At 43.7% G+C, this 27,303-nt stretch overlaps 2 protein-coding genes across 2 annotated transcripts; both read left to right on the top strand.

The window, feature by feature from the left end:
* Window positions 1-348: 348 nt before the first annotated feature.
* Window positions 349-14,266, top strand: LOC137422306 (interferon-induced very large GTPase 1-like). Its single transcript, XM_068109058.2, has 2 exons — window positions 349-411; window positions 10,869-14,266. The coding sequence occupies exon 2, from the start codon at window positions 11,051-11,053 to the stop codon at window positions 13,850-13,852; it is 2,802 nt and encodes a 933-aa protein (XP_067965159.2). The 5' UTR covers window positions 349-411; window positions 10,869-11,050; the 3' UTR covers window positions 13,853-14,266.
* Window positions 13,931-16,373, top strand: LOC137421396 (interferon-induced very large GTPase 1-like). Its single transcript, XM_078769000.1, has 2 exons — window positions 13,931-14,090; window positions 14,577-16,373. Exons 1-2 carry the CDS (start codon window positions 13,931-13,933, stop codon window positions 15,938-15,940), a joined length of 1,524 nt encoding a protein of 507 aa, XP_078625126.1. The 3' UTR covers window positions 15,941-16,373.
* The last annotated feature ends 10,930 nt before the right edge of the window (window positions 16,374-27,303 follow it).

Genomic DNA, 27,303 nt, shown 5'->3' with positions numbered 1-27,303 from the left:
TGTAGTGTGACTAACTATGAGGGGGAAATTAAACCTTTTATTGCAAAAACACAAAACCGCAACAATATATATATATATATATATATATATATATATATATATATATATATATATATATATATATATATATATATATATATATATATATATATAGATATATATAGATATATATATAGATATATACTGATATATATACATATATACATGTAAAAATATACATGTAAAAATATATACATGTATATTTAATTTGAATGAATGGATGAATCTGTTTATGCACCACGATTTTCTCCAATTCCGCTACAAAAATGCAATGGGTGGTTTAATGTGTGCAAATGTTAATTTTTTTTTAGATCAACAACGTGATCAAGACGACCAAGCAAGATTTTCTGCAATGAATGAGAATACGAACAGGTGGGTTAAACATTGTGCTCAAAGGTATAAATCAAAATGATTGTCATGTTCGAAATCTTCGTCTTGTAATGTGCTCAAAAATGGAGGGTTACAAAAAGCTTTCCCAATGCTACTTATAAATCATAAGTGAAGGAGGGCAGCATCATGGGAATGTGCTTTGTTGTCCTAAGTTTAGAAACCAGCAATGTTTATTCATTTTAAAATAGTTCATCTAGCTTATCGTCTTCGTCATGATTTTTTCAGTGAGCCTGAATCAAAACTGTTGGTCGAGGATGTGAACTAAATTTAACAGTGACACTTTTAAACATGGGTTATTCCAGCAACAGGATGCAAGTGGTGGTGAAAACCCATGTGGAGCTACGTCATTGGCTATCACCAAGCAGTTAAATTCCTTTCTGTTCCATTGAACAATCTTCTTCGTCCAAACAAATTTAGGATTTAATAAAGGTGATGGGTGTTCAGAGAAGAGCTTGAATGGCTAGAGAGAGAGTCTGCAGATATAGATCATGCTGGAGGACATTGGTGAGCCTGAGACGTGATACAGTAACCATAATGCAGAGTTTGATGACTTAGTGCATTCAGAAAGTATTCAGACCCCTTCACTTTTTTCACATTTTGCCATGTTGCAGCCTTATGCTGAAATCGTTTAAATTCATTCTTTCCCTCATCAATCTACACTCAATACCCCATAATGACAAAGAGAAAACAGGATTTTAGAAAGTTTTGCAAACTTTTAAAAAGAAAAAACTGAAATATCACATTGACATAAGTATTCATACCCTTTGCTACGACACTTGAAATTTAGCTCAGGTGCCTCCCATTTCTCTTGATCAGCTTTGAGATGTTTCTACACCTTGATTGGAGTCCGCCTGTGGTAAATTCAATTGATTGTACATGATTTGGAAAGGCACACACCTGTCTATATAAGGTCTCACCGCTGACAATGCATATCAGAGCAAAAACCAAGCTGGCTTCCGGCTTCCGGCTTCCGTCTGGCCACTCTGCCATGAAGCCCAGATCGGTGGAATGTTGCAGTGATGGTTGTCCTTCCTGAAGTTTCTCCGATTTCCACACAGGATCTCTGGAGCTCAGCCAGAGTGACCATCGGGTTCTTGGTCACCTCTTACCAAGGCCCTTCTCCCCCGATTGCTCAGGTTGGCCGGGCGGCCAGCTCTAGGAAGAGTCCTGGTTGCTCCAAACTTCTTCCATTTAAGAATTATGGAGGCCACAGTGCTCTTGGGAACCTTCAATGCAGCAGAGATTTTTTGTAGGCTTCCCCAGATCTGTGCCTCGACACAATCCTGTCTCTGAGCTCTGCAGGCAGTTCCTTCGACCTCATGGCTTGGTTTTTGCTCTGATATGCATTGTCAGCTGTGAGACCTTATATAGACAGGTGTGTGCCTTTCCAAATCATGTCCAATCAATTGAATTTACCACAGGTGGACTCCAATCAAGGTGGAGAAACATCTCAAAGATGATCAAGAGAAATGGGAGGCACCTGAGCTAAATTTCAAGTGTCATAGCAAAGGGTCTGAATACTTATGGAAATGTGATATTTCAGTTTTTTCTTTTTATTAAATTTGCAAAACTTTCTAAAATCCTGTTTTCTCTGTCGTTATGGGGTATTGGGTGTAGATTGATGAGGGAAAAAATGAATTTAAACGATTTCAGCATAAGGCTGCAACATGGCAAAATGTGAAAAAGGGAAGGGGTCTGAATACTTTCTGAATGCAATGTAGGCCGGGAAAATATGGAGAGAGGGCCTGGCCTACTCTCACTTGAAATATCCTGATGGACAGAAAATCCCGGATCGCCTGAAACCATAACACCATCTCGACCCAACTACCAGCACATGCACGTGGGCAATTTGAGTGGTGAAGCAAACACCTGTGTTGGCCTGCCGGCGACCAATCCCAGCTCACCACCGCCCTACACCCACTCCCTCCTTCACCCTCCACTGAGGCGGGACATCGACACAGCATGGACACGATGGCTGGATATGACGTAGCACAAGCACAGACACAAAAGGCGTCCCAGGAATGTATGGATGTACGATGATCCTGTAACATACAGGCAAGGCTGCAATGGTGGGAAAAGCATTCGTCTCCTACTTTGTCGGCAGTGTCCGAGTGTGCCTGGGCGGTGACCGTGCTTTGCCTTGTCCATGCTGTCGCTCGGTGCTGTGTCGTTTCGTGCTGTGTCAGTGCTGTCGAAAATCTGTGCTGTGTCGTTTCATGCTGTGACGTTTTGTGCTGTGTTGTGCCGTGTCCGTGCTGTCATACATCCGTGCTCTGGCGTTCCATGCTGTGCCTTTCCGTGCTGTCGTTCCTTGCTGTCATACATCTGTGCTGTGTCGTTTCGTGCTATGCCGTTCCGTGCTGTGTCATTCTGTGCTGTCGTTCCGTGCTCTGTCGTTCTGTGCTGTCGTTCCGTGCTGTGCTGTTCCGTGCTCTGTCGTTCCGTGCTGTCATACATCTGTGCTGTGTCGTTCCATGCTATGCCGTTCTGTGCTGTCGTTCTGTGCTGTGTCGTTCTGTGCTGTGTCGTTCCGTGCTCTGTCGTTCTGTGTTGTGTTGTTCCGTGCTCTGTTGTTCCGTGCTGTGTCGTTCCGTGCTGTTTCGTTTTGTGCTGTTTCGTTTTGTGCTGTTTCGTTTTGTGCTGTGTCGTTCCGTGCTCTGTTGTTCCGTGCTATGCCGTTCCGTGCTATGCCGTTCCGTGCTGTCGTTCCGTGCTATGCCGTTCCGTGCTATGCCGTTCCGTGCTGTCGTTCCGTGCTGTGTCGTTCCGTGCTTTGTCATGTCCGTGCCATATTCCTTCTGGAGTACTATAACTGATTTATCAATGAATACAAAATCTATGATGATCCGTCAATTGAACGGAAAAGCAAAACCTACCAATCTGCAGTGAACATGCAACAGGTGTTTTCATCTCAACTAACACCTCCATTGTCGCCATGTTCATCTGAATCTCTCAAAATAAGGCTCGAAACGATAAGGCTCCATAATTCCCCCAAAAGTGTTTCCTCACTAAGTTTGTCTGCAATAGTTTCTTCAAAATCCCACTGATCAGTTTCAACAATCTGAGAATCTCCAGAGTTGCTAATTACGGTGGAATCCGTATCGTATTGGAATCCGAGCTCGACATGCCCTGTTTCTCTTCGCAAACCGTCATTAGGAACAAGGTGAGTTACGTGTGTGACGTGACTGGCGAAATCGAAAATCGACACTTTCGGGCTTTTTCGACACTTTGTGATTGGCAAAAAAGTTAAAATTTCCCCCTTCAAATTCAACCATGATTAACGATTTTCAATGGTTTTCAGGAAAAAGAAATTGCATTTGGGTTCCCTTGAAGGTAGACTGTCGGGATTTATGAATATTCCTTATAAAGGTACCCCCTTCTGTCTCCTCTTGTATGTCAGTTTCACCCTTAAAACACCACTGAGGGCACAAACCGAAAAGACCCTGAATGGGAGGGGAGGAGGAGGAGAGAGAGAAAAATGGTGAGGTGAGGCGGTACTGGTGGGTGAAGGAGTCTTTGGGGTCTTAAGGCTCCAAAGCGTCTTTAGGGTATTCGGGGTCTTACTTTAAAGGGTCTTACTTAAGGGTGTTTTGGGTTTTCAAAGGTCTTCGGGGTTTTAATTCTCAAGCATTTAAAAAGTCTTCTCTCAAGCATGTAATGTAATCAATCTATCAAACATGTAAAAAGAGGGGTCTTATGGGTCTTTAAAGGCTGAGGTAGCGGATGGAAATACCCTTAGGACAATCCCTGGGTCGTCTGTATGCCAAAGTTGGTGGTTATCAGCCCAGCGGTCTTTGCAAAAAAAATGTGAACAACCAGACACAGACCTCCGCCAAATTTTAACAAAAGGAGAGTTTTTACGGCGTAGCCCATAGGGAAAAGCAGTCTGGAACAGTGTTTGTCCGTCCGTATGCATGTCCCCTCAAACGTATACCAATTAGAGCTAAGGATCTGGTCACATGACAGGGTGATGTGATTACGTCTGATGTCATTACGGCGGCTGACTCTCACACTCCGGCATTTTGATTCCAATTTCGTTCAGACCGAACATATCGTTGAACCTGTCATATTAGTCAGGTTCACTGTTTTTTTCGTTCAAAATTTTTGGAGATTAGCAAAACTATACATTTCTGGAATATTCAGAGCATGAGGAATCCAAAAATTCATGTTTGCATTTGCGTAGACACCTTTGCGAAAATGACCCTCAGGACAGTGATGAAGAATCTGTAAAAGCATATTCCTGAACGGTATAGACCTCGTAGATCCTGTGTATAGGACTTATAGTTCAACCTGATACTAACAAGGCTGCTTTCTTGCTTTATAAACCCATACCTATAACTTCAAAGGACTTGCTTAACAATTTATGTAATTAGCATATTCTAATTAGCATTAACATTCTAATTCCACTAACAATTAGCATATTCATGTATTATGTAATACAGTTATATCACAAATATGAAGACAATGGTTTTCAATTACCTTTGTTTGTTGCTTTTCTATAATCCTGAGCACTATTTTGAGGCCTTTATTGGATTCCTTAACCCAGAAAACATAGGATTAGCATATTTAATTAAGTTTCTCGGTTGACTAGAAGCCGAGATCGCGCAAAATATGTATTTTATGGTGGCCATTTTGAAAATCCAAAATGGCGGCCAGGCAGGTGTCTGTGCAAATGCCAACATTGATTTTCGGATTCTCCATGCTCTGATGATTCCAAAAATGTACAGATTTGCTAATCTCCCAAAATTTTGAACGAAATTATATTTGTTAACATAGTGAACCTGACTATCTTCATCACTGTCCTGAGTGTCATTTTCGCAAAGGTGTCTACGCAAATGCAAACATTAATTTTTGGATTCCTCATGCTCTGAGTATTCCAGAAATGTATAGTTTTGCTAATCTACCAAAATTTTGAATGAAATTATATTTGTTAACATAGTGAACCTGACTATATCTCACAATCTCCATGCTCTCCCTTTGCGTTTTTCATTCGGTGTGAAACACAAACAAACCGATTGTTAAAATGACCAAATATCAAAAGCGTCGGCTTTACGTCTCTTCCAACAACATGGTACTTTATGTGTAGGCCTTCGGCGTTGAGCCTCACCTTCGGGCCGTTTCAGACAAATTAAGCCCAGGTTTCTCAACACAGTAGTGTATCGTTTCAGTAGTATCATTTTCGTAATAATAGTAATAATAATAGTATAGTAAATATGACCATAACACTTTAATCCCAATGTCGTGAATACAAAGTTAATGGAATGAAGCGGTGTATTGTTCATGATTCAATGATAAGCGGTGTAGGGACTAGCAACGGCGGAAGTAAGGGATTTGCCTCAATTTTTTAATAGCATTTTAGGAGTTGCGGATGACGAGAAGATGAGGCCATTTCTTAGGTGTTCAAAGCTCCTTTATTCCAACAGAACTCCTCACGCGAACAGAACTCATACAGCTTTTATAAAGCCAAAACCCTCTTCGGAGGGCGTGGCTCCAACAACCGCGCGCACGTCACGCCCACATCATCAAAAGCCCCACTGGCCCGTGCCCGTGGATTATGTCCCAATAAGGTAACCGCGACATGTGCCCCCCCTCCCCCAGAATGCACTCGCACGGCAATGCCAGTCCTCGGGGGGCCTTAACCTCCCGGCCGAAATGACTGATGACCCGAGCAAGGGCTGCGAGCGGCCTGGCAGTGGGCGGGCCAACCGGGGACTTACCCAACAGGGGACGGCCCCGCCGTGAGGTTGAGCCGACCGAGGGGGCTGGACAAGGCCTCGGAGGAGGCTGCTGAGGTTCCTCATGGGCCTCGGGGGAGGCTGCTGAGGGTCCTCACGGGCCTCCTGAGGCTGCAGAGTAGGAGTTGTAGTTGTGCGAGTTGTAGTTTTCTATACGTGAGTTGTCGTTGTAGTTGCAGAGTTTTCGCGAGTTGTAGTTGTAATATGTAGGTGCGGGAAGGTGACGAGCAGCAGTGCTCGTTGGAGAACGCTCACCACTCTGGTCGTAGTGGAGGTGCTTGGCCGTAGTGCCCGCTAAGGTTACGAGCAGCAGTGCTCGGCCTGTGTGCGCGAAGGTTGCAAGTAGCAGTGCTCGGCCTGTGTGCGTGAAGGAGACGAGCAGCAGTGCCGCCAACGTCTCGTACCTGCGTCCCTTCAGAGGATACTGGCGAAGGCGCACCACTCTGGTCGCAGAGGAGGTGCTTGGCCACAGTGCGCGCGAAGCATGTACGTGTCGCCATGCTTGTTGGAAGCCCCCGAAAACGTTCGGGAGCACCCGGAGGATCCTGGAGAAGGATCACCCCTCTGGTCGCAGAGGAGGAGCCGAGTGCAGACGCGACGCAACAATACACCGTGTCGCCAGCGGAAATGTTCCGAAGGGCGAACTGGGCCTCAGCTTGCGCAAACCAAACGGCCTCCCGTCGTTCGCAAAACTCCGGCAGTTCGATCGAAACTGCGCTTGCCATGTTCGTTTGAAGCCCCCGAAAACGTTCGGGAGCAGCTGGGGTCACCAGTTTAGGTGTCGCGATGCTCGTTTGAAGCCCCCGAATACGTTCGGGAGCAGCCGGGGTCACCAGTTTAGGAGTTGCAGATGACGAGAAGACGAGGCCATTTCTTAGGTGTTCAAAGCTCCTTTATTCCAACAGGCCTCCTCACACGAACGGAACTCATACAGCTTTTATAAAGTTGTAGTTACATAAGATATACAAATTAGAGGTGCATAAGATTGTGAATCAAAAAAGGACGGGTGAAACAAACTCCTATTGAACTTTTTCGCAATTTTTTATGCATACTTCCGCATCTGCAAGATGGCGGCCTCCATGGAGCGATTTGGTGCGTCAAAGCTCCGAAATTCTCAAAGGATTCAGCAAAATCTGGCTTTTCAACATAATATGTACGCGTTCATTCACAACACCGGCTTCGCTGGCTATAACCCAACCCTTGTGGGGTATAAAGAGCACAGTAGATCTATGCTCGGTTCTGTGAGTAAAACTTACCTCACTGATGTCGGGATTCCTCCAAATTTCTTTGTTTAGTGTTATAAACAGCATCAGTGACTGTTTAAAAAGCTAATCATACGTGCTTGTGGTTTATAATATTTTTACCGCTGGTAGAGGCCGTTGCTCCCACGGAAATGCCATGATAAGATACGTGTAAATGTTGACTCGATCTTTGTTCAAGGAGGAAAAACACCTTGGGGAGGTGGGATATTAATGGTATGAATGGGATATTAATTTGTAATAACATTAATATTATGCTATTATCGTTGGTTTTGTTTTTCGAAGCGGCCTTGGTAAAACGAAAAAACTAACTTAATATGTCTATACGCCTCAACACGCAACCCATTGACGGCAAGGGGGGTAACTCGCTCGGGGGAGAAAACCCCCCTTGGGGATGGGAGAAATAAATGCGCTACAACCTTCATTATGTAACCCTTGGTCACCTGTCAAGTTTGGTTGAAATTGGATAAGTAACAACAGAATGTATTGGCAACGAAAATTCATCAGACAGACAGACAGAAATGGCATATTTTAGTATGATGATAGAAGACGCATTGTTCAGTCTTAAAATGTACACCAGAGGCCAATGAAGCCAAAGAGCTATGTGGAGAGAAAAAATGGCGGTGATATCTGGCCCTCTGGGGTCGCCTGGCTAATGGGGAGTTCTCGTGATGCAAGGGGAGGGGGGGGAATGGGGAGGAGGAGAGAGAGGTTATGGCCTGCAGAATGGGCGGCACTTAGGTTGCTGTTTCCAATGCAGCATGTGGCTGCTGGTTTGCATCATTTCTCTGGCAGCACGTCTGTGCCGCAGATGCGGTGCCCCAATTACCAGTCAGCTGGTACTCAATTTACCGACCTCGGAAGTATAACAGGCTGAGTCAAACCCTCTGGTGTTAATTCAACGACCGACCGGGATTCAAACTCAGGATCCTAGAATCCCAAGCCTGGACCCTAACCATTAAGCCAACACCAGGCTCGGTGGCACTTTTGTCCCACCCCACAGACACAAAATCAGCTTAATATATTTAAAGATATTTATGTGTACTTTGGCAGTTAAGACCGAAAAATAGGGCGTATCGTTCATTTTTTCAGGAAAGCACCAAATTTGGCACAGATGTAGTATGGACCTATACAATTGTTTTCCTGAGGGGCGCCCAAAAATTCAGAACCCCTGATGGCCGCCATATTGAATTTCAACATGACTGCCCTTTTTTCCATTTTCCTTGAATCTCTCATAGTATTTTAGGTAAAATTTCAATTCCAAGTGATGCACATTGTTTTATTGGTCTCTGATAACAATGAAATGGGATTAATTAATCAAAGTTACACACAGTTGCAGTTTTAACTTAAAATATTGTGGGCACTTGAAAGGTGGAGGCTCTCGCACAGACGCGTAGTACTACAAGCACTGTTCATCGCAGTCACACAGTGATGTGCAGGGCAGATTTGCCCTGGAGCATTTACAGTTGCCTTTACAGGCCGACTTACAATGGCAGCTTGTAAGCTCTGAACATGCCTCCTGTATCAGTGGTATTGTGGTCCAAGCTCTGAACATGCCTCCTGTATCAGTGGTATTGTGGTCCAAATTGGTGTCCAAGATGTCCCTGTTTTCATCCAGCCCCAATCAGCTGGTGATGGAAGTTCTGGGTAGGGCACAAGTGCCTGACTCCATACGTGTCCAGCCTGAAAACATGCACGTTTTAGGTGTTTTTCGAAGGCGTCTGCTGTTGGGGGAATGTGATCAATTGTTCTTGCCTTCTTCGTGAACAAGTGTCGGCGCATGTCATTCACTGTCTTTATCTCGGTAGTCCGGTCATAGAGGATGGCAACATATCTTTCTATGCTCTGTAGTTCCATAGTAATAGCGTCCACAGATGGCCTATAAGCGAGAGCATGAAAGGTCTGCGTGATGCTGGGGTATGCCTCCCAAGCCTTCCAGGCTGTCATTTTCCCAATTTGGGCAAAAAATGACACTGTCGCAGCCAGTGAAGGCATGAAATAATGGCAAAGACTCGGACTTCCTGCGGCCAAGGCCGGTGGCAATTTTATGGATGGCAAGGTAGCGGTAGCTTTTACCAGTACCAATGGCAATCCAGAGTTCCTCCACACCGTGTGACTGGTAGGTAAAGTCGTGTGCTATTGCCAAGACCACAATATCAGAATCTACAGTTCGAATCAATACCCGTTTTCTCCCCTTTTTCATGGCGCCCCTCAGGATTTAATTTTAATTTCAAATTTTCTGAATTTTTGGGCACCCCTCAGGAAAACAATTGTTTAGGTCCATACTACATCTGTGCCAAATTTGGTGCTTTCCTGAAAAAATGAACGATGCTTCCTCTTAACTGCCTAACTAGTGGAAGTGACGGGTTGTATAATGAAAGCAGATCGCACAAAAATGGAGAAAGGAAATAAATAAAATAGACTCAATGAGGAGGGAGCAGGGGTGTTCCATCTAGCGGGGTGTTCCATTACCAAGCTGCTTGTACAACGCTCGCCAAGCAACTTAAGCACTCCAACAAACTGTTGAGATGCCTGGAGTGTCCCACAATGTCCGAATTAGACAGTTGAACACTTTTTAAATAGCCGACTGCTGAGCCAACTGCTGCTGAGGTCAATTCCAGAGTTTGAAATTCAGTTAAGGTGAATAGTCTCGATCTTTGCAGAAATTAAATAAAGGCACGAACACTGGCGTTTATAAGCATTGCAATGTATACAGGAATACAGCGATTCATAGGTATGAAGATCAGCTATATTACCATTTGGAGAAAGGAAGCTTTATTGTACAGAAAACGACCTGTTCTGAGGCAAGGCATACTTGAGTTGAGCGGACAAAATGGCAGAATTAAGACCCCAAGCTGAGCAAACTGAATGCAGACTGACCAAAGGTAAGCTTGGTAGCGCAAGTTATTTTCAAAAACACATCCAAACACCCAGTTTTCATTCATGCAATCCCATGGAGGTTGATAGTATGCATGCAAAGGTTGGGACCACCAGGTTTCATGGTTTTAGAGTTATAAAGAGACAGACACACTGCCTTTTACTATTATAGATTTTCTGATTTTTATCACTTTTATTTGTAACATATCCCAAAAAATTGCTCAGTTCTCCAGAAAAATTATTAACAGGTATACCATGTTGTTGTTGTTGTTGTTGTTGTTGTTGTTTGAGAAAGAAAAGAGTAGAGAGACATCAGATGCTTCAAATTTGAGTTCTGGTCTCAAAAAATGTCTTTGAAGGGCACATGACCTTTGGCCTATTAAACCCAAAATTAAATCTGTTCATGTTTGTAATACAGTCCATAAATGTGCAAAGTTTGGTTTAAATATCTTCAATAGTTCATTTGTTATCACAGTAACCAAGATTTTCAAATAAACAGCATGTGACCTTTTTATATTTATCTCTCAAATATCACAATCCTTCACAATATATTTTCCTTGTATTCCAGGACGTACAATGAGAAGAAGAAGAAGAACAAGTTTCGTGGTGAAGATTTACTGGAGAAACTTGGACTGAAAGATTGTTTCCTCAAAAAACTCTGTTTGTGATTTCACGACAATCAAGTCCAGAGAGGAAGTAAATCCACAAAAACTGGAAGATCTTCCTTTTTACTTTTTAAACAAAACGCTGATGAGCAACTCAAAAGCCAGGAAAACAACTTTTCAGAAATCAAACCAAGGGGAAAGTTGTGCTTCCTCTGACTCCTCAGATTTTGATGATTTTTGTTCTTCAGAAAAAGAAACTACTGAGATAGCAGTGAACCCCCTGGATGTGATCCATGCCGTGTTCCTGTGCTCGGATCCCTTTCTGCAGCAGGAGCTGCTCAGGAAGATGTCCATGTGCCAGTTTGCTCTCCCTTTTGTAATTCCCGATGTGATCAACCAAAAACACGTTCTACTTCTCCATGGATTACGGTCAATCACCAAAGAATGGCGACCACATTCATGTGACGGGAAAGGATTCATTGAGGACAACATGGCAGTTCGACCTTTACCAATCGTCTCCTTTGTTAGGGTCGGCCAGTGCAGCTTATCAAAGTCAAAAACCATCAATGAGATTCTCACTGATGGAAAACATGACATATTCCTTCATCGTGACATAGATGGTGGAAATTGTCCCCGGAAAATATCTGAGGGCATGATTGAGGTATCTTGGTACCTACCACGTGGTAAGATGGACACTGACCACTTCCCTGGACCATTTACAGTGTTGAACATGCGTGTTGACGTCACAAAACAACCACCCAGCCACCTTCAGTTCCTGACCCAAGTCTCAACTGCAATGTTTTTTTTTGTTGAAAACATCACAGAAGATGTGTACCATGTACTCTCCTCAACATGTTCACCAGAGAAAGGAACACACGTGATCAGCAACATGGTGGAACAAGGCTCTGACAACACCCAGCATTCAATACGAAAACTATGGAAGGAAGGAAAGATAAATAAAGATTGCACAGTGTTGAAGAAGCCAAACATGAACAATGCAGAATTCCTTGAGAGACTTCGAAACTTGATGATGAAAACCTTGTGTGAAGGGAAAATGTCTCTTGAACAAGCAGCAGAAGAGGCAAGAACATGTAACATCTGTGTTGATGAAGATGTAAAAGAATCACGCAGTGGAGACAGATCTGCACAGAACGTTTTGAACAAAATAAAAGGTACATCAGCGATGTGCAAGAAAGATCAGCTTTACCTCCAAGGAAAATTTTGGGAAAAGTGGATAAAGTTGGACAAAGAGCAAAGTCGACCCAAAAAACATCATCAAAACGACAATCTAAGCATGTACATTGATGATCTGGAGGAACAAAAGAGTAACATACGCAATGATCAATACACGAAGGGCTTGTCTAGTCTCATGAAAGCTTTTGTGGAAGAGTTGAAGGAAAGTTCTCACAATCATCTCTCAAGAGCCTTCTTCCTCCAGTCCATGAAACAAGGGCTGGAGGTGAAATGCAGGAAAACGATTCATCCTCTACGAGAGGAATACAAACGGTTGTATGAGGAATCTGAGCACGAGAAGCTTGTAAGACTAGATAAGACAATCTCTGAGAGTTCACTGGGACTTGAGCATCTTATCCGAGAAATGGCCCAAATGTACGAAGCTGCATCATCACGAAAGAGCACAGAAGAGTTTCGTGATTTTCCTCGACTTGCTGCTCAGATGATGTTGGATGGATATCCACTAGAACTCATTGATGGAGATGTTTCTGGGATTCCCTTGCTGTGGGTAAAGGCCGTACTCAAAGAATTGTCCATTTTGATAAATCCTGAAACAAGATTTCCGGTTGTGTCCGTGTTGGGGGTACAAAGCACCGGGAAGTCCACACTCCTCAACACCATGTTTGGTGTACAGTTTGCGGTGAGCAGTGGTCGCTGCACCCGGGGAGCCTTCATGCAGCTTGTGCGGGTCGAAAGAGAAGTGAAAGAGAAATTGAAATGTGACTTCATCATGATTTTGGACACTGAGGGACTCAAAGCCCCAGAACTGGCAAATATTTGTGACAGCCATGAGCACGACAATGAGTTGGCGACCCTGGTGATTGGCCTGAGTGATGTCACCATCATCAACTTAGCAATGGAAAACGTGGCAGAGATGAAGGATATTTTACAAATTGCAGTTCATGCTTTCCTCAGGATGAAAGAAGTTGGGAAAAAGCCAATTTGTCACTTTGTGCACCAAAACACAGGAACAGTTTCAGCTCATGACCAGAACATGAGAGACAAGAAACATCTCATTGATCAGTTGAACGCAATGACAGAGCAGGCCGCAAAAATGGAGAAAAAACATCCAACCTACTCCAAGTTTTCTGACGTACTGGATTATGATCCAAATCACAACAACTGGTACATTCCAGGCCTTTGGTACGGAAATCCTCCGATGGCTTCGGTGAACCCCGAGTACAGTGCACAGGTTCTTGAACTGAAACAATACATTTTGGACCAGTTTGTGAAGAGAAAACCCATGACTGTGTCAGAATTAAACACTTGGGTGGAAGATATGTGGAAAGCAGTGAAAACAGAAAACTTCATTTTCAACTTCAGGAATAGTCTTGTTGCTGAAGCGTACAATGAGCTGTGCATGAAGAATACCCAATGGCAATGGAGCTTCACGAAAAACATTTATTCGTTTCTTGAAAGAGCTGAAAACGAATTAAACAATGCAGACATGGCCAATGTGGATGATTTGTTCAAACAACAAACACGAGAACTGAACAGGGATATTGAAAAAGGGAAAACGACCATGAAAGAAGACCTGAATCATTACTTTGAGAAAGATGATTGTGGTAAAAACGCACAATTGGTTGAGAAATTCAGAAAGGAATTTGAAATTGGAATGGACTCACTTTGTAGGGAAGTGAATCGATTATCACTCCAAAAGTTGGAAATCGTAGTTGATGTCAGGAAAAAACAAAGAAGAACCGATGATATATAAAAAAACTATTTCTCAAAGATTGAAAGTGAGGTTAATGGTCTCCTCAAAACTTGCAAGGAAAGTACAAACAGCCAAGAAATGTCTGGAGAAGAGCTGAAAGATAAATTTAGTGAAATGTGGGAAAACACTCTGAAGAATCTAGAGGGATTTGAGAAGCCACAAAAAGCAGCAATTAAAGACGAAATTGAACGCAAACTGATCGGAAGCATGCAAAACATCAAACCTGAAGATGCGAAACGTCTCCAGAACAACAAGTGGAAAGCAGAAGAAGAATTCACGATACAGGAATCCCACTTATCTTTTACAAGATTGCACCGGATAGGGATACGCGTTGGGGACGCAGTCCCACTTAGAAATTACTTCTTCGGAAAAACATTTGAAGCAGCTCCTCTGAAACATCATGCTGATGATATAATTACCTTCGCAAAAGCGGAAGGTTATGTTTTGATCGCTGTGTATTTATTTGTATGTCTGTGTGTGTGTGTGTATGTTAATCGCATAACTCAAAAAGTATTCAACCGAATTGCATGAAATTTGGTGGGATGATTGGTTATTATACGGGACACATTTGATTAGATTTTGGGAGCAATCGGGTCAAAGGTCAAGGTCAAGGTCACGAAAAGGTCAAAATCGTATTTTTGTTGTTCTGTTCCCTACACTCCCATGCCAAGTACAGAACAGTAGCTGCGGCGAAGGTATGCGCTCTACCGAGTGCCCGTTCTAGTTACTGATTGTGACAAACACGTCTCGAGCATCGTCAAACAGAGGAAATGTTATTCTGACATATACTGTGATGAACTGCTACGAAGGATTGAAGATCATTTGGAACGAGTATCAAAAATGATCAAATTCACCGATACATTCAGGGTTGATATCGCAATGCACATCCTGGCTCGTGCAGCAAAGAAATTTCAAAAAATGCAAGATGATTATTTTCACAACAACAATCCAATCACCATCTTAAACAAACAAAAAAGCACATATGAGAAACGGTTCCTGGATGTTTATTACAGAAGAACCAAAAGTAAGGAATTTGCAGAAGAACTTTTCTCCTCAGTTCTCAAACCAGCCATGAAATCTTCAATGGACAATCGACTTGGTCCTGAAATAGTGACCAAGATGAGGGAAAGTTTTCTTTCCAACGAACTTTCCTCCCGCAGATACCTGCACCTTGCTCTGCTTCTTGATTTAAAGGAAAAAGACAATGCGCAAAGTTACTACAACTACTCTCGTGATTATAAGACCTACATGACAAACTGGGTAGAAGAGCAGGTTCTGAAGTTCTGTAACAGTGACAACAATGGTGAAACGAACCTGAACAACATGACATCAAACATCATGGAAGAGATTTTAAGGGAATTCAGAAACGCCGTTTCCACAGCAGAACAAAAACCAAACACAGACATCAAGTCTTTCTTCTCGGAGGTTTGCGATTCCATGAAAAATTTGTTGGTTGTTGATCGAAGTACTTTTGGATCATATAATCTCTGTACGGAAAGTGTTCAAAACTTTTCCAATGATCTGAAACTTGTTGTTGAAGATTTAGAATCTCAATTGATCAAAGAATTTTCTAGTTGTGAAGGTGATGATGTGAAAGGAAGACTTTCTAAACTTCCCCTCCAACCCCATAAACAGCTGATCGAGTCCATTCTGTTCTGTGGGAATCAGTGTCCATTTTGTGGTGAACCCTGTGAGAATGGGGGTCGTGGACACACGGAGCACCAATGTGAGGTTCACAAGCCTCAGGGATTAAACACGTATCGTTTTATTGATACTGAAAAGCTCCTCTGTGAAGTGTGTACGACTAATGTGGCAGGAAATCTCAAATTCCGTGACCATGATACGAATGGTGAATGGCACCCCTTCAAGGATTATCGATCAGTGAACAATTATTACGCCTCGTGGACAATCCCAGGCGATACCACACTGGAAGCCTCATCCTACTGGAGGTGGGTCTCATGCAGGTTCAATGAGGAATTGGCTGAACTCTCAAAAGCTAAACCTGCAGATATTCCTCATTCCTGGAGGAAGATAACCTGGGAGGATGTGAAGAAGGATCTTGAGAAAATCTACAATAAGAAGATTTAATGAGTGCAGTTTTTAGAGGAATAAATAAACACCAGATGTGTAAAAGTTCACGATTCATGGAAACTACATGAGCAGTTTGATTTTGATTTGCTAAACCAATTGGACAGGGTATCCTGGAGATGCACACACTCAGAGGTTCCAAGCCATCCAGCCTGGGCTCGAATCCAGACTCGGCTATAATTGTCATCCCGGTGTTTCACAAGGAGGGTGATTCATCAAAGTGTGCTGTCCCTCGGATGGACGTTAAACTGGACATCCTGTTTGTTGGCATGAGTTTGTGGATGAGAAAGACCCCACGATGTCCTTAACGAAGAGTAGGCGAGCTATCTCCAGCATCCTGAATAAATTACTACGTCCTTCCTTGACTTCCCACACCAGAGTGGTGATCTGTCCAGGATTATAACTTTGTAGCCAATAAACTGCTTCAGCATCACCAACGCTCTGTGTGGAGCATGGTTCATGATAAGTTCACGTTTGTATTTTCCTGCATTTTTGTTCTTTGTTTCACTTATATGATTCGTTTTTTTTTTGATGAAATGTTTCGCCACAAAAAGGAAGGTTTTTAAATTGATAAATATAATGAAGAGACTTATCAGCACATTAACTGAAAACCCAGGAATTGCTTCAATAAGTAATTACATAAATAACAATAATAATGTGAGCAATGCCGTCAGTTATCATTATCATAATGGAGCTATGGTGTGTTTGTGTGTGTCGTTGGGTGTTTTGTGTGTGTGTGTGTGTGTGTGTGTGTGTGTGTGTGTCGTTGCGTGTTTTGTGGGTGTGTGTGTGTGTATGTGTGTGTGTGTGTGTGTGCGCGTCTATCTGGGTGTGTGTGTGTGTGTCGTTGGGTGTTTTGTGGGTGTGTGTGTGTGTGTGTGTGTGTGTGTGTGTGTGTGTGTGTGTGTGTGTGCACGTCTATCTGGGTGTGTATGTGTGTGTCGTTGCGTGTTTTGTGGGTGTTTGTGTGTGTGTGTGTGTGTGTGTGTGTGCGCGTCTATGTGTGTGTGTGTGTGCGTGTAACCAAAACTCCAAGGATTGCATTTTTCATCAATTAAAATGAGTAAATGACCTTTTTGGGGAAACAAGCTGAAATTCAATTGTGACACTTCATGTGCACACAAAACATTTTATTTGGATCTCATTCAATAATGCATCTGTGGCATGCTCGGAGTAAGATCGCCCGTCGGGCGGATACTCTGCTCGTAACAATAACTGATAAATATAATGATATTGGTAATTATCAAGTGAATAAATTTCACCTTCGTGAACGTTCTTAAATGCCAGATGAATATTTCTGGATTTTGATTCCAAACGGCAAAAATAGCAAAGGTGATTTATTTCGAGGAAGGTATAAACACAGGAGCAGCATCACCGTTACGTGTGCAGTAAATCGTTTTCTTTTTTCAAGGTTTGTTATTTGAAACAAGACTATTGTTTTCTTTTAAAATCCACAACTTCATGGGACTTTTTTTTTTTCATTGTAGGTTTCTCGGTTGATAAGGATTTTTTAAATCACAAAAGTTACAATAATGTACAGCAAAGAAAAATGATTAATGATGACTATTTTGACATTTGGTGATGTCAGCTGAAGTGATTTTAAAATTATCGTTCGGACATTGAAAACTTGTTTGATTGAAACATTGTATGCTTGTAATATTGATAGTTATTGTTTGATAAATGAATACAATGTCACTATTATAATACAATTTATGGAATTGAGAGAATGTCGATTGAAGTTTGCTAACTACCGAGGGAATCAAGAATAAGCTGATGTTTCAGACATTAACCCTTCATCAGAGAATCACACTATCCTTCATGATTAAGAATAGTTTTCCTTTCTGTTATACAGTAACAATGTTGACAAAACAATAACAGTATAAATGGTGGTGGGTGAACAGACTTGAATTTTCAATTTATTTTCAATAAAGTCTCAGACCAATAAACCTGTGAAATGTTTTGTATGCAGAGTCAAGGCTCATGGAAGAGCGAGAACAAAGAATGGACGAGAACACAACAGAACAAAAGGAACAACAGAAAAAGAGGGGTGGGAATACCAACAGCAGTCCAGAGGGACAAATATCTTCAATAATTATAAAAGGAGATCTTGTGTCTCAAACTTTGCTTTGAAATCTTATGTCCCAAACACCTCGCTCTACTCTCTGTATCCAACTTTCCCAGTCGCACCCAGTTTCTCCTGGACTCTGCGTCCTTCTCTCCCGACAAAGTGGAGAAGTTTCTGCCAAACCTCAACTCTGATTCTGCAACTGGACCAAACGGCATCAGCCCACGTGTCCTAAAAACCTGCCCTGCTGATCGATCACACCCTCTCTCTTCTCTCTCTTCTTTTTACCCTTTCATTTGCTCCATGTCATCTGCCATCTGCTTGGAAATCAGCAAACATTACCGCTTTACATAAAAAGGTGAAAAACAAATCCTTTCAACTAAAGACCAATCAGCCTGTGCCCAATCCTCAGCAAGGTCATGGATCCATCATGGCTTCATCATGGCTTCCGACATTAAATCCTTTCTCTTCTCCAATGACTTGATCTCAGATCATCAATTTTGACTCAGACCTGGCCACTCTACCCTGGACATGCTGCCTCTGCTTTCTCAACAATGGATGGAGTCCCTCAATGCAAGACAGGAGATCCCTCAACATATCTCGTGCCTTCAATATGGTCTACCCTTCGCAGGGCAGCTCACCAGATAACGGAATTGGGACAAAGCCTTCAGGACCCCCACCCTTTGATAATAGGAGGAAAAGCATGGGGTAACTTTCCTGGGTTGGGTTGTGGAGGTGTGTGTCGGGCTGGTGCTGAGGCGTCGTCCAACAGACGACGGTCTCCTTAGATTAACCTGAGGTGGTCCCTTCAGGTGGGTGCCTGGAACGTTCTTACTCTAAGAGAGGATGATCACCTGTCTCTGCTATCATCTGAGCTCCAGTGTTTGAACATCAGTGTTGCAGCACTCTCTAAGGTTCAGAGGCCGGATAGTGGTGAGATAATGGTGGGTGGTTAAACCTACTACTGGTCTGGTCGATTTGACGGTTACTATGCCCAGGGAGTTGCTACACCTGTGTCCAATAAGCTGACTCCCATGATAGTCGAGGTAACAGCAGTCAACGAGTATATTGTCGTGCGAATCCCTCAAGCTTAACACCAGGGACCGCGGAAGACCGAACGGATTTAACTGAGGCGACGACCAACTCGGATTCGGCTATAAACCACAGGAGGGAGGGAAGAGGAAGAAGCGGCAAAAGCGCTTACCTGGAGAGGGAACAAACTCAGAGACATGGGTTGAAGGAATGGAATGTAATGCAAGGGTTTATTTTAAATAAAGGTCGGGACAGTGAAACGCGATGATAAATCTAATAATGATCCTAAATTGGGATCCCACACACCTCACTTCAGAATACGAGACAGGGGAAAATTAATTAATAAAATAAATGTCCGTCGTGTACTGGGGAAATGTGGTGCGTCCTTATCTGTTTGTAGTCTGCATTGTGTCGTCCGGGTTCGAGCGCAGTCATCTGACCACGGCAACATCCGGCTCCAAGCTCCGAGCATGAAGAAACCTCAGCCTCCTCACTCGCACGCTCCACCCGGCCTCGATGCAACTCGCTCCGCGGCACACCACGAGGTCCCTCGCTCCAGTACCAACAGCACCGGATCCCGCTCCAAGCAGCACGACGAACCAACGCCACCCAGCACGAAGCACGGAGGTCCAGCACGCAAAAAGGAAGAGCCAATGAAGACCAGAGACAAGGGAAGAAAGGGAAGGGCTTCAAGCACAGAGAGATCTCCAATAGGAAGGGGTCCAGCATGCAGAGTCCAAGCGAGAGGCTAAGAGAAAGAGACAAAATGTCATCCAGCGCATCCCTTTGTAACCTTCCCTGTGACATCAGTCTTGGCGCTCCCCCCAATCAGCGCCTCACAGCTTCCCGCCGTTTGCCGAACCTTCTCGCGCCTTCCGCGCTGATTGGTTCCAAGCTCGTGCCTTCCGCACCAACCAATCACAGTCCTCCTGGGCCGGTTACTGCTCGTCTCACACGATGCTGCTAGGCCAGCTGATGGTGCGGCTAGCGGCGGCGCCCCGATCTGGTTGCCTGCCGGTCTTCTTCCAAGGTCATTGCAAGGGAAGGGAACTAAGTAATGTGTGCACTAAGGACCTATCTAAGTGTTTATATGTGTGCGTTGCCATAAGGGACAAAGGAATGATTACCAGGTCTGACACACAGGGGTTTATCTTAGTCCCTACAATTATTTAACACCCGAACATCCTTGTATGTTCACAGGTATATGTGGGGGCAGCGATCAGCCCCCCCGGGCGCCCTTGACCCCAAGAAGAACCCCTGGAGGCATTCCGAACTGTGGTACAAGAGGTTTATTATAGAAATTATTAATTAACGTGCACAGAATATTTTCAGGTCCTTGCGCCAAGACGACAGCTCCCGGCGCACGGCAGCACGACCCACATTAGCAAGAAGCAGGTCGCGATGCGTACAATGCACAAGGAAGCGCCTCGAGGCCATCCACCGAAAATCTTAGAGTTCTCACTGTCAAGCCGGTTATTATACATGGTTCCCCCCCCCTCCCCTCATCCCATACTGAGAAATCAAAGGGGTGGTCCAGACAGTGAGGAGCCTTGCTAAGGGGACAAGGCCACAGGGAGAACATAACATGACTGGGCTGACATAACACGGCTGGGACGCAGGTAGTGGAAATGTCATTTATGGTCTTAGACTGCCCTCGAAAGGTTTGGGAGGGGATAGTGGGGGCCAATACTCAGTGTGCCATGTGGAAGGTGGTGGATATTTGGGTGTCCTTAATCATTGCCACGACAGTTCCTCCATCTGTTACTACAACATCTTGAAAGAATAGAAAGATCGTTTTAGTTATCACCCTGGATCCCCCTGGGGATATCATTGGAAGTACTTGGGCATTACCGTCAATCTACCTGGTTCACCATGGTGGTGTGCAGGCCTCCTATCTCCGTCAAGAGTACCTCGACACGTGCAATGGGCTGGAGCCACAGTGCCACACACACCCAACCTACCATGGAGTGGGGTCAGTAAATTTGGGGCGAAGCTCAAGTACCCCAATGGGCCCCCTCTCCCCTTATGAGCTGGCTAGACCTAGAGAGGGAAAAAGCGAATTACCACATCGTTGGGTAAAGGTTCCCCCTAGTACAACGGAGTATGCATTGGACTATTGGGTCAAAGAACCACAGAGAAAATGAAACAATAAATCAAAGGACTATATGAGATAATAAACATTACAGGATTAAATATATGAAATTACCGGATTATATTTATAATGAAATCACAGGATTGTATAAAGAAATAAAATTACAGGAAAATAACAAAATGAAATCACAGGATTACACAAAGAAATAAAATTACAGGAAAATAACAAAATGGAATCACAGGATTATAAAGAGAAATAATGAAAGAAAATAAAATCAAAAAAATGAAATCACAGGATTATATAAAGAAAATAAAATCACCAGAAAATCAGGATATATAAAGAAATAAAATCACCAGATTCTGAAATGATAAAAACCACAGGATTATGAAGTAATAAAAATCACAGGAAAATCACAGGATTATGAGATGATAAAAACCACAGGATTCTGAAATGATAAAAATCACAGGATTCTGAAATAATAACAATCACAGGAAAATCACAGGATTCTGAAATAATAACAATCACAGGAAAATCACAGGATTCCAAAGTAGTAAAAACCACAGGAAAATCACAGGATTATGAGATGATAAAAACCACAGGATTCTGAAATAATAAAAATCACAGGAAAATCACAGGATTCTGAAATATAAATCACAGGATTATGACCAGGCCCGCACCTCGAGGCTGGGAGGTGGGCCACTAACATGCACGCAGTGGAAACGTGTACTCTTCTTTCTTCCGGAACACGCACCCTAACGGAAACGCGTACTCTTCTTTCTTCCGGAACGTGCATTCTTCCGGAACGCGCATTCTTGGGGATCACAGCTCAACGCTATGCAAACGTAGCCACTGACGCTGATCCTGCGAGCTCGGGGTCACCTGGTGTGCAGGAACAGGGGGTTGGCAAACCCGGACTTTCCCCTTTGCGGACGCATGAGGTGGTTGGGGACAGCAATTTGCACATGGGGACGTCTCGTTCATCGTCCTCCCGCTCTCGGCCCACCATGGTCTGTTCACCTGTACCTGTATTGCAAGTTTTACTGATACACACTGATCAAATTCCTAGCCCCCCCCCCCTCCACATGGCATATATTTACCTCATCTCTCAGATGGTTGGCTATTTATAGCCGCATTCCCTGCGTTGCGTCTGGAAATTCAAATACCATATTTACTTTCACCAATTTCCAAAACCACCTCCCTTTAATCATTTTCCCCGCATCTAATAATACATGATTTACCAACCGTTATCTCCGCAATCATAATTAATCGGTCAATGGAGAAACTCACCACATTTTCTCCATCTTGCTTTGTTGCCTTCCTGTATTGCAAGCATCATTTTTTTGGAAAACACAAATATTTGTAAACATGATTCTGCATTGCTTACATTCTAGAAGCGTCTCATTCTTGCAACTTAAATCCGAAATACAATTTCCCTATACACTTGCCTTACTGCACAATGTTATTCACTCATCTCACCAATCATCCTGTGTAATTTTTTTTATCTACATTGACTCACACCACAATTCACATCATTAGCAGCTGGTAGTTAAATATCAAAAAAAATCAACTGGTATTCTCCCTTTGAAACCTCACTCTTATCCTATCAATACCTGGACATACTCATCCTTTTTTCCCTGGACAAGCAAATTTCACACCAGTATAAATCACTGGAAAATTATCTGAAAATTACAAAGTCGTCTTCAAGTTCTCTAGCTAAACTCTGTCCGCAATCACCAACTCTACCCTCCTTTTGCACTTTGCCCTAGGTCCTAGAACCTAGAGTCAACCATGCAAAGTAAAATATTTCTTTACACATTTTCCTAGGGGAATTGCCCTATCAACTCCCCTTATGAGCAATAATTTAATTGATGTGATGCCAAAGTACCTGGTGGAGTTCTGTTCACCTGGTCTGCAGAGCTGTGATCCGATCTGAGATCAACCTGAGTGTAGTAATCTAGCACAATTCTGTTAAACAAAATTCACAACTTTCTATTCATTGGTGCATTTTCCCCCAGTGCAAGCGAACCACTTTTATCTCTTTCTTATCACAAAAACAACAGTCCATAACCACTTTCCTCTATTTCCTGCCTTTACCATCAACCTTTTAAAACCTTTTCCCCTACTTTATCAGCAAATCTTGCAAAGTCACTTATCATTGACAAATAATCCATCCGATTCGACTTCCCTTTGTCATCTCCGCACTTTCCCAAAACATTATTCACACTTACTCCAAAAACATGTCTTCAGACACAACCCACATGAGTTGTGAATACAATTTCCCTTTACAGGCACATCTGCCTAGCCATTCACGGATTGTCCACAAGACAACATCACCATATTTCACACCTCAGCTCTCGAGAGCTCAATTTCGGCCCATGAGCTCGCTCCATTGACTCCATGAACACAAATCGGACAGGCAGACAGGGGTGAAACCAGGCAGGGGTTAGGGTGGAATCAACAACAACCACAATTACCTTCTGCCAAGCAAGAGGCAAGAGCAGTATCACTCCATCTGCCTTCTGCCCAAGTCCGGTCCAATCCTCTGAGTTTCCATTCACAGACAGACAGACAGACAATCGAGGCCAGTCACAAGGCTTCCATTTCCATCCGAAGGACATTACTTTATTAGATTGGCGCAGTCTCTTGGTCCGCTCGATTTAACGAACTACATGCAAACAACTAGTTTGTCAACAAAATAATTTGTCCCTCGAAGGCAAATTCTGCTATCCTCATGCAGACATCAGTATCTCACTTCCCCCGTTACCTTTTGGCATTGGGCGGCATCCCAATGCTCTTAAACAAACAGCTTCAACAACATGAAACAGTGAATTTATTTCTCCTGCTCCTTCCCCTTACTCAGGAGCCATCATTTTGATAAAAAAAAATCATTTGAAAAATGCCCAATGGCAATCCATTCTGCTCAGGATTGCATGCTCCTAGCATAATACTGGATTATAACCTCCAACCCAGCCAGCGTTTCTCCGAAACAGCTTCAACAACATCAAGCCAATCCAAGCCTGCAACTGTAAACAAAGATATCTCAGCACACCACGGCCTTCACAGTTTCCACTGAGCTAGCATTCCCAAAACAAAACATTTTGGTCTCTTCTTTTTAGTCCTGTAAATCAAATAGGGGTCCTGTAAATCCTGTAAATTTTAGTCCTGTAAATCATTTTACATGTAAGCTCATAAGCCTCAATTTACTTACATTCATCTCGAAGAAGATCCTTCTATCTTTAACAACAAGGCATGACCTTGACCATTGTTGACTCTCAAAGCAGACGTTAAAAGCTCTGCTGCCACCTATGTTTCATTACACATGCTGTGGCGCCCTCTTTGGAAGTGCAGACTTAGATTGTCTGGTACTCTCTATGCAGAGGAAAATTTGTCTGGTAGTGGTCATTCTGTACTCTGTGAGATGTACCTGTTTATTTAAACTTACTTGCAATTATACCATACCATAGTGTCCACGGGGTCAACTTTTGGGTGTGTCTGGCAGGCCTTATGCAGCAAACAATCTGTCTGGCAATGGTTTTTTATACTTAGTACAGTGTAGTTGTTCATTTTAACTTGGTTTCATGTGGTACCTCCCATGTTTAATCCAGCCCAAATTTCAGGACCCTTTGAGGGAGGTCTGGGGGGGCCTATGCAGAGGCAAATTTGTCTGGCGGTGGTCACACTGTGCTCTGTGAGATGTACCTGTTCATTTCCATTTGGTTTCATGTGGTACTTTTGATATATGTTCGAGGCCAATTCCACCACAGTGCCCCCAGGGTCAACTTTTGGGGTGTGTCTGGCAGGCCTTATGCAGCAGACAATCTGTCTGGCGATGGGTTTTTTTATACTTAGTAGAGTGTAATTGTTCATTTTAACTTGGTTTCATGTGGTACCTCCGATGTTTAATCCAGCCCAAATTTTGGGACCCTTTGAGTGGGGTCTGGGGGGGCCTATGCAGAGGCAACTTTGTCTGGCGGTGGTCACTCTGTGCTCTGTGAGATGTACATGTTGATTTCCACTTGGTTTCATGTGGTACCCCCAATGTTTGATCCAGCCCATTATTTGGCCCCCCTCTTTGGGCCCCAGGGGCCCCACGCAGCAGGGGGTCCCCGGCAGACATCCATATCTGAATATGTTAGGTTACACAATAAATGTCTCTGTACTCAGATATTGGTACCTTGTTTGTTTGACCAAAATGCTCTGGGCTGCCGGCCTAAAAGTACACTTTTGTCTGCACATTCCCTAACCACGATTACATGAAACTTAACACTCGGACTGCTCCCTGGAACTGCTGGAGCAGTCTTACCTCACCCCATCACCTCATCCAATCACAAACGAACCCCCAACCCATATAAAAAACAATTATTTTTAAACCCTATGGGACGTCTTGCTTGCAGACACACCACAGGTGAAATCATAGCCTTCACTTACATTTGGTGGGGATTAAACCTACAAACTCCCATAAAGGCAAACAATTAATATATTACCAACATTCTTTCCTCCCAAATCTTTCCACCGGGTCATTATGACCTAACGGTCAGAACTATCGCGACTGATACAACTGCACACCAGTCAACCCATCCGGGGAAGAAGGGGTGGGTGGAAATAGGAGGGGTTAAGGGGCGAGGGTGAAATCGGGGGGGGGGGGCAGTATGACAGAGGGCACAAGCTTACCAACAGGCCAGATCCAACTCCGGACCTTGCCAGCACTGAATAACAACAAATCTCTATTGTCCCATTTTCAGGGAAATCATTCCCCGGTGACACCGCAAGTCGACCACCATCAAAACACAAAACAGAAAGGGAAATAAGAAAACAATATAAAAAGATATAAAATATAAAATAAATATAAAACATGGAAGACCAACTAAACAATTTACTAACATCCTCATTACACGAGAGCCACTCGACCAGCAGGTGACCCGACAATCAAGCAGACAGACAGACAGACAAACGAAACTGTCACGTCTACAGACACTGAGGGAATGACATTCGACACCCCCAATAGACACCGCGGACACCACCTTGTTCCGCACCTGCAACTGCCAGACACACCCAGATGGACACAGGGATGGGGCCATATCATTTGTTTGTTTTTTCCTTCTTCATCCACAATATGAGCAATTAAAACGTCATTTCAGAGATAGCCTACCGGAAATTCAATGCTGGACAATGCAATCAGCATTCGCTGATTACATGGGGGGGGGGGGGGGGGGGGGGAGGAGGTTTAGGGGTTGGCACAAGGGGGAACGGCACTATAACTGCCCTCATCCCCTTCCAAATCACATTCGCAAGGTTCATACTTCCAAATAATTCAACATTACCGATATCTCCGTCGAAATGCTAAACGACACGCATCCCAACTCTGGCATCCCACAGCTCTTCTTGGAGGCATGCTTCACAATGCAGCACCACCTCTAATCGGCGCACACCCTCTGCACCTGTGTTCACTCAACACATCATTCCAACTCAGTCCCCACATGTCACACGACCAAAAAACTCAACCTCCGACATTGTCCGCGACGCAGCCATCTCATCAAGCCAGATGCTTCGACGCTCCCTCGTGTCTCCGCTCCGACGCACCTCCGAGATGAATCATGCACCCCATCCACACATCATTCACATGGCGCAAGCCACACCAATACCGACAGTTGAAGACCGGACAGTTTTTATCCCTCGGATGGACGTTCAACCCACATTTTCCTTCTCAAACTGTCAAATCTCCAATACTTTCCCTCATCCGCCTGTGGGACAACTTGTCACGCATTATCTGCCTTCAGAACCACATGCATTTTCAGAACTATACCACCATCACTCGCCCGCAAAGCCTTTGTCAGGCGCATCAACACAGATGCACCGACGCATCTTGCGTCTCCCAGCTGCCATCCGCATCACATTCGTATCTTGACCTTGCAACTGTCATTCCACATTTCATCTGCTCAAGACAACTAAGAAAGCGCTCCATCGTATCCCCGGCACAGCGAGAGACCTCGTTCACACTGTACATCATTCACTGTATGGGCAGGGCTTCCGGGTGAGACCGGAAATTCTCCACTCAACCATAACAACCGTTTATCATTTTAATGCATTTAATATACTACACATTACCACCAACGTTTATTCAGCTTCCCTTTATAAATTCATATTGGAGCTCAACGGATTTCTCACTAAATCGCA

This window comes from Myxine glutinosa, unplaced genomic scaffold (genome assembly GCF_964187855.1).
Source record: "Myxine glutinosa unplaced genomic scaffold, kmMyxGlut1.1 SCAFFOLD_852, whole genome shotgun sequence".
Lineage (NCBI taxonomy): Eukaryota > Metazoa > Chordata > Myxini > Myxiniformes > Myxinidae > Myxine > Myxine glutinosa.
This window is presented reverse-complemented; position numbering and strand designations above follow the sequence as displayed.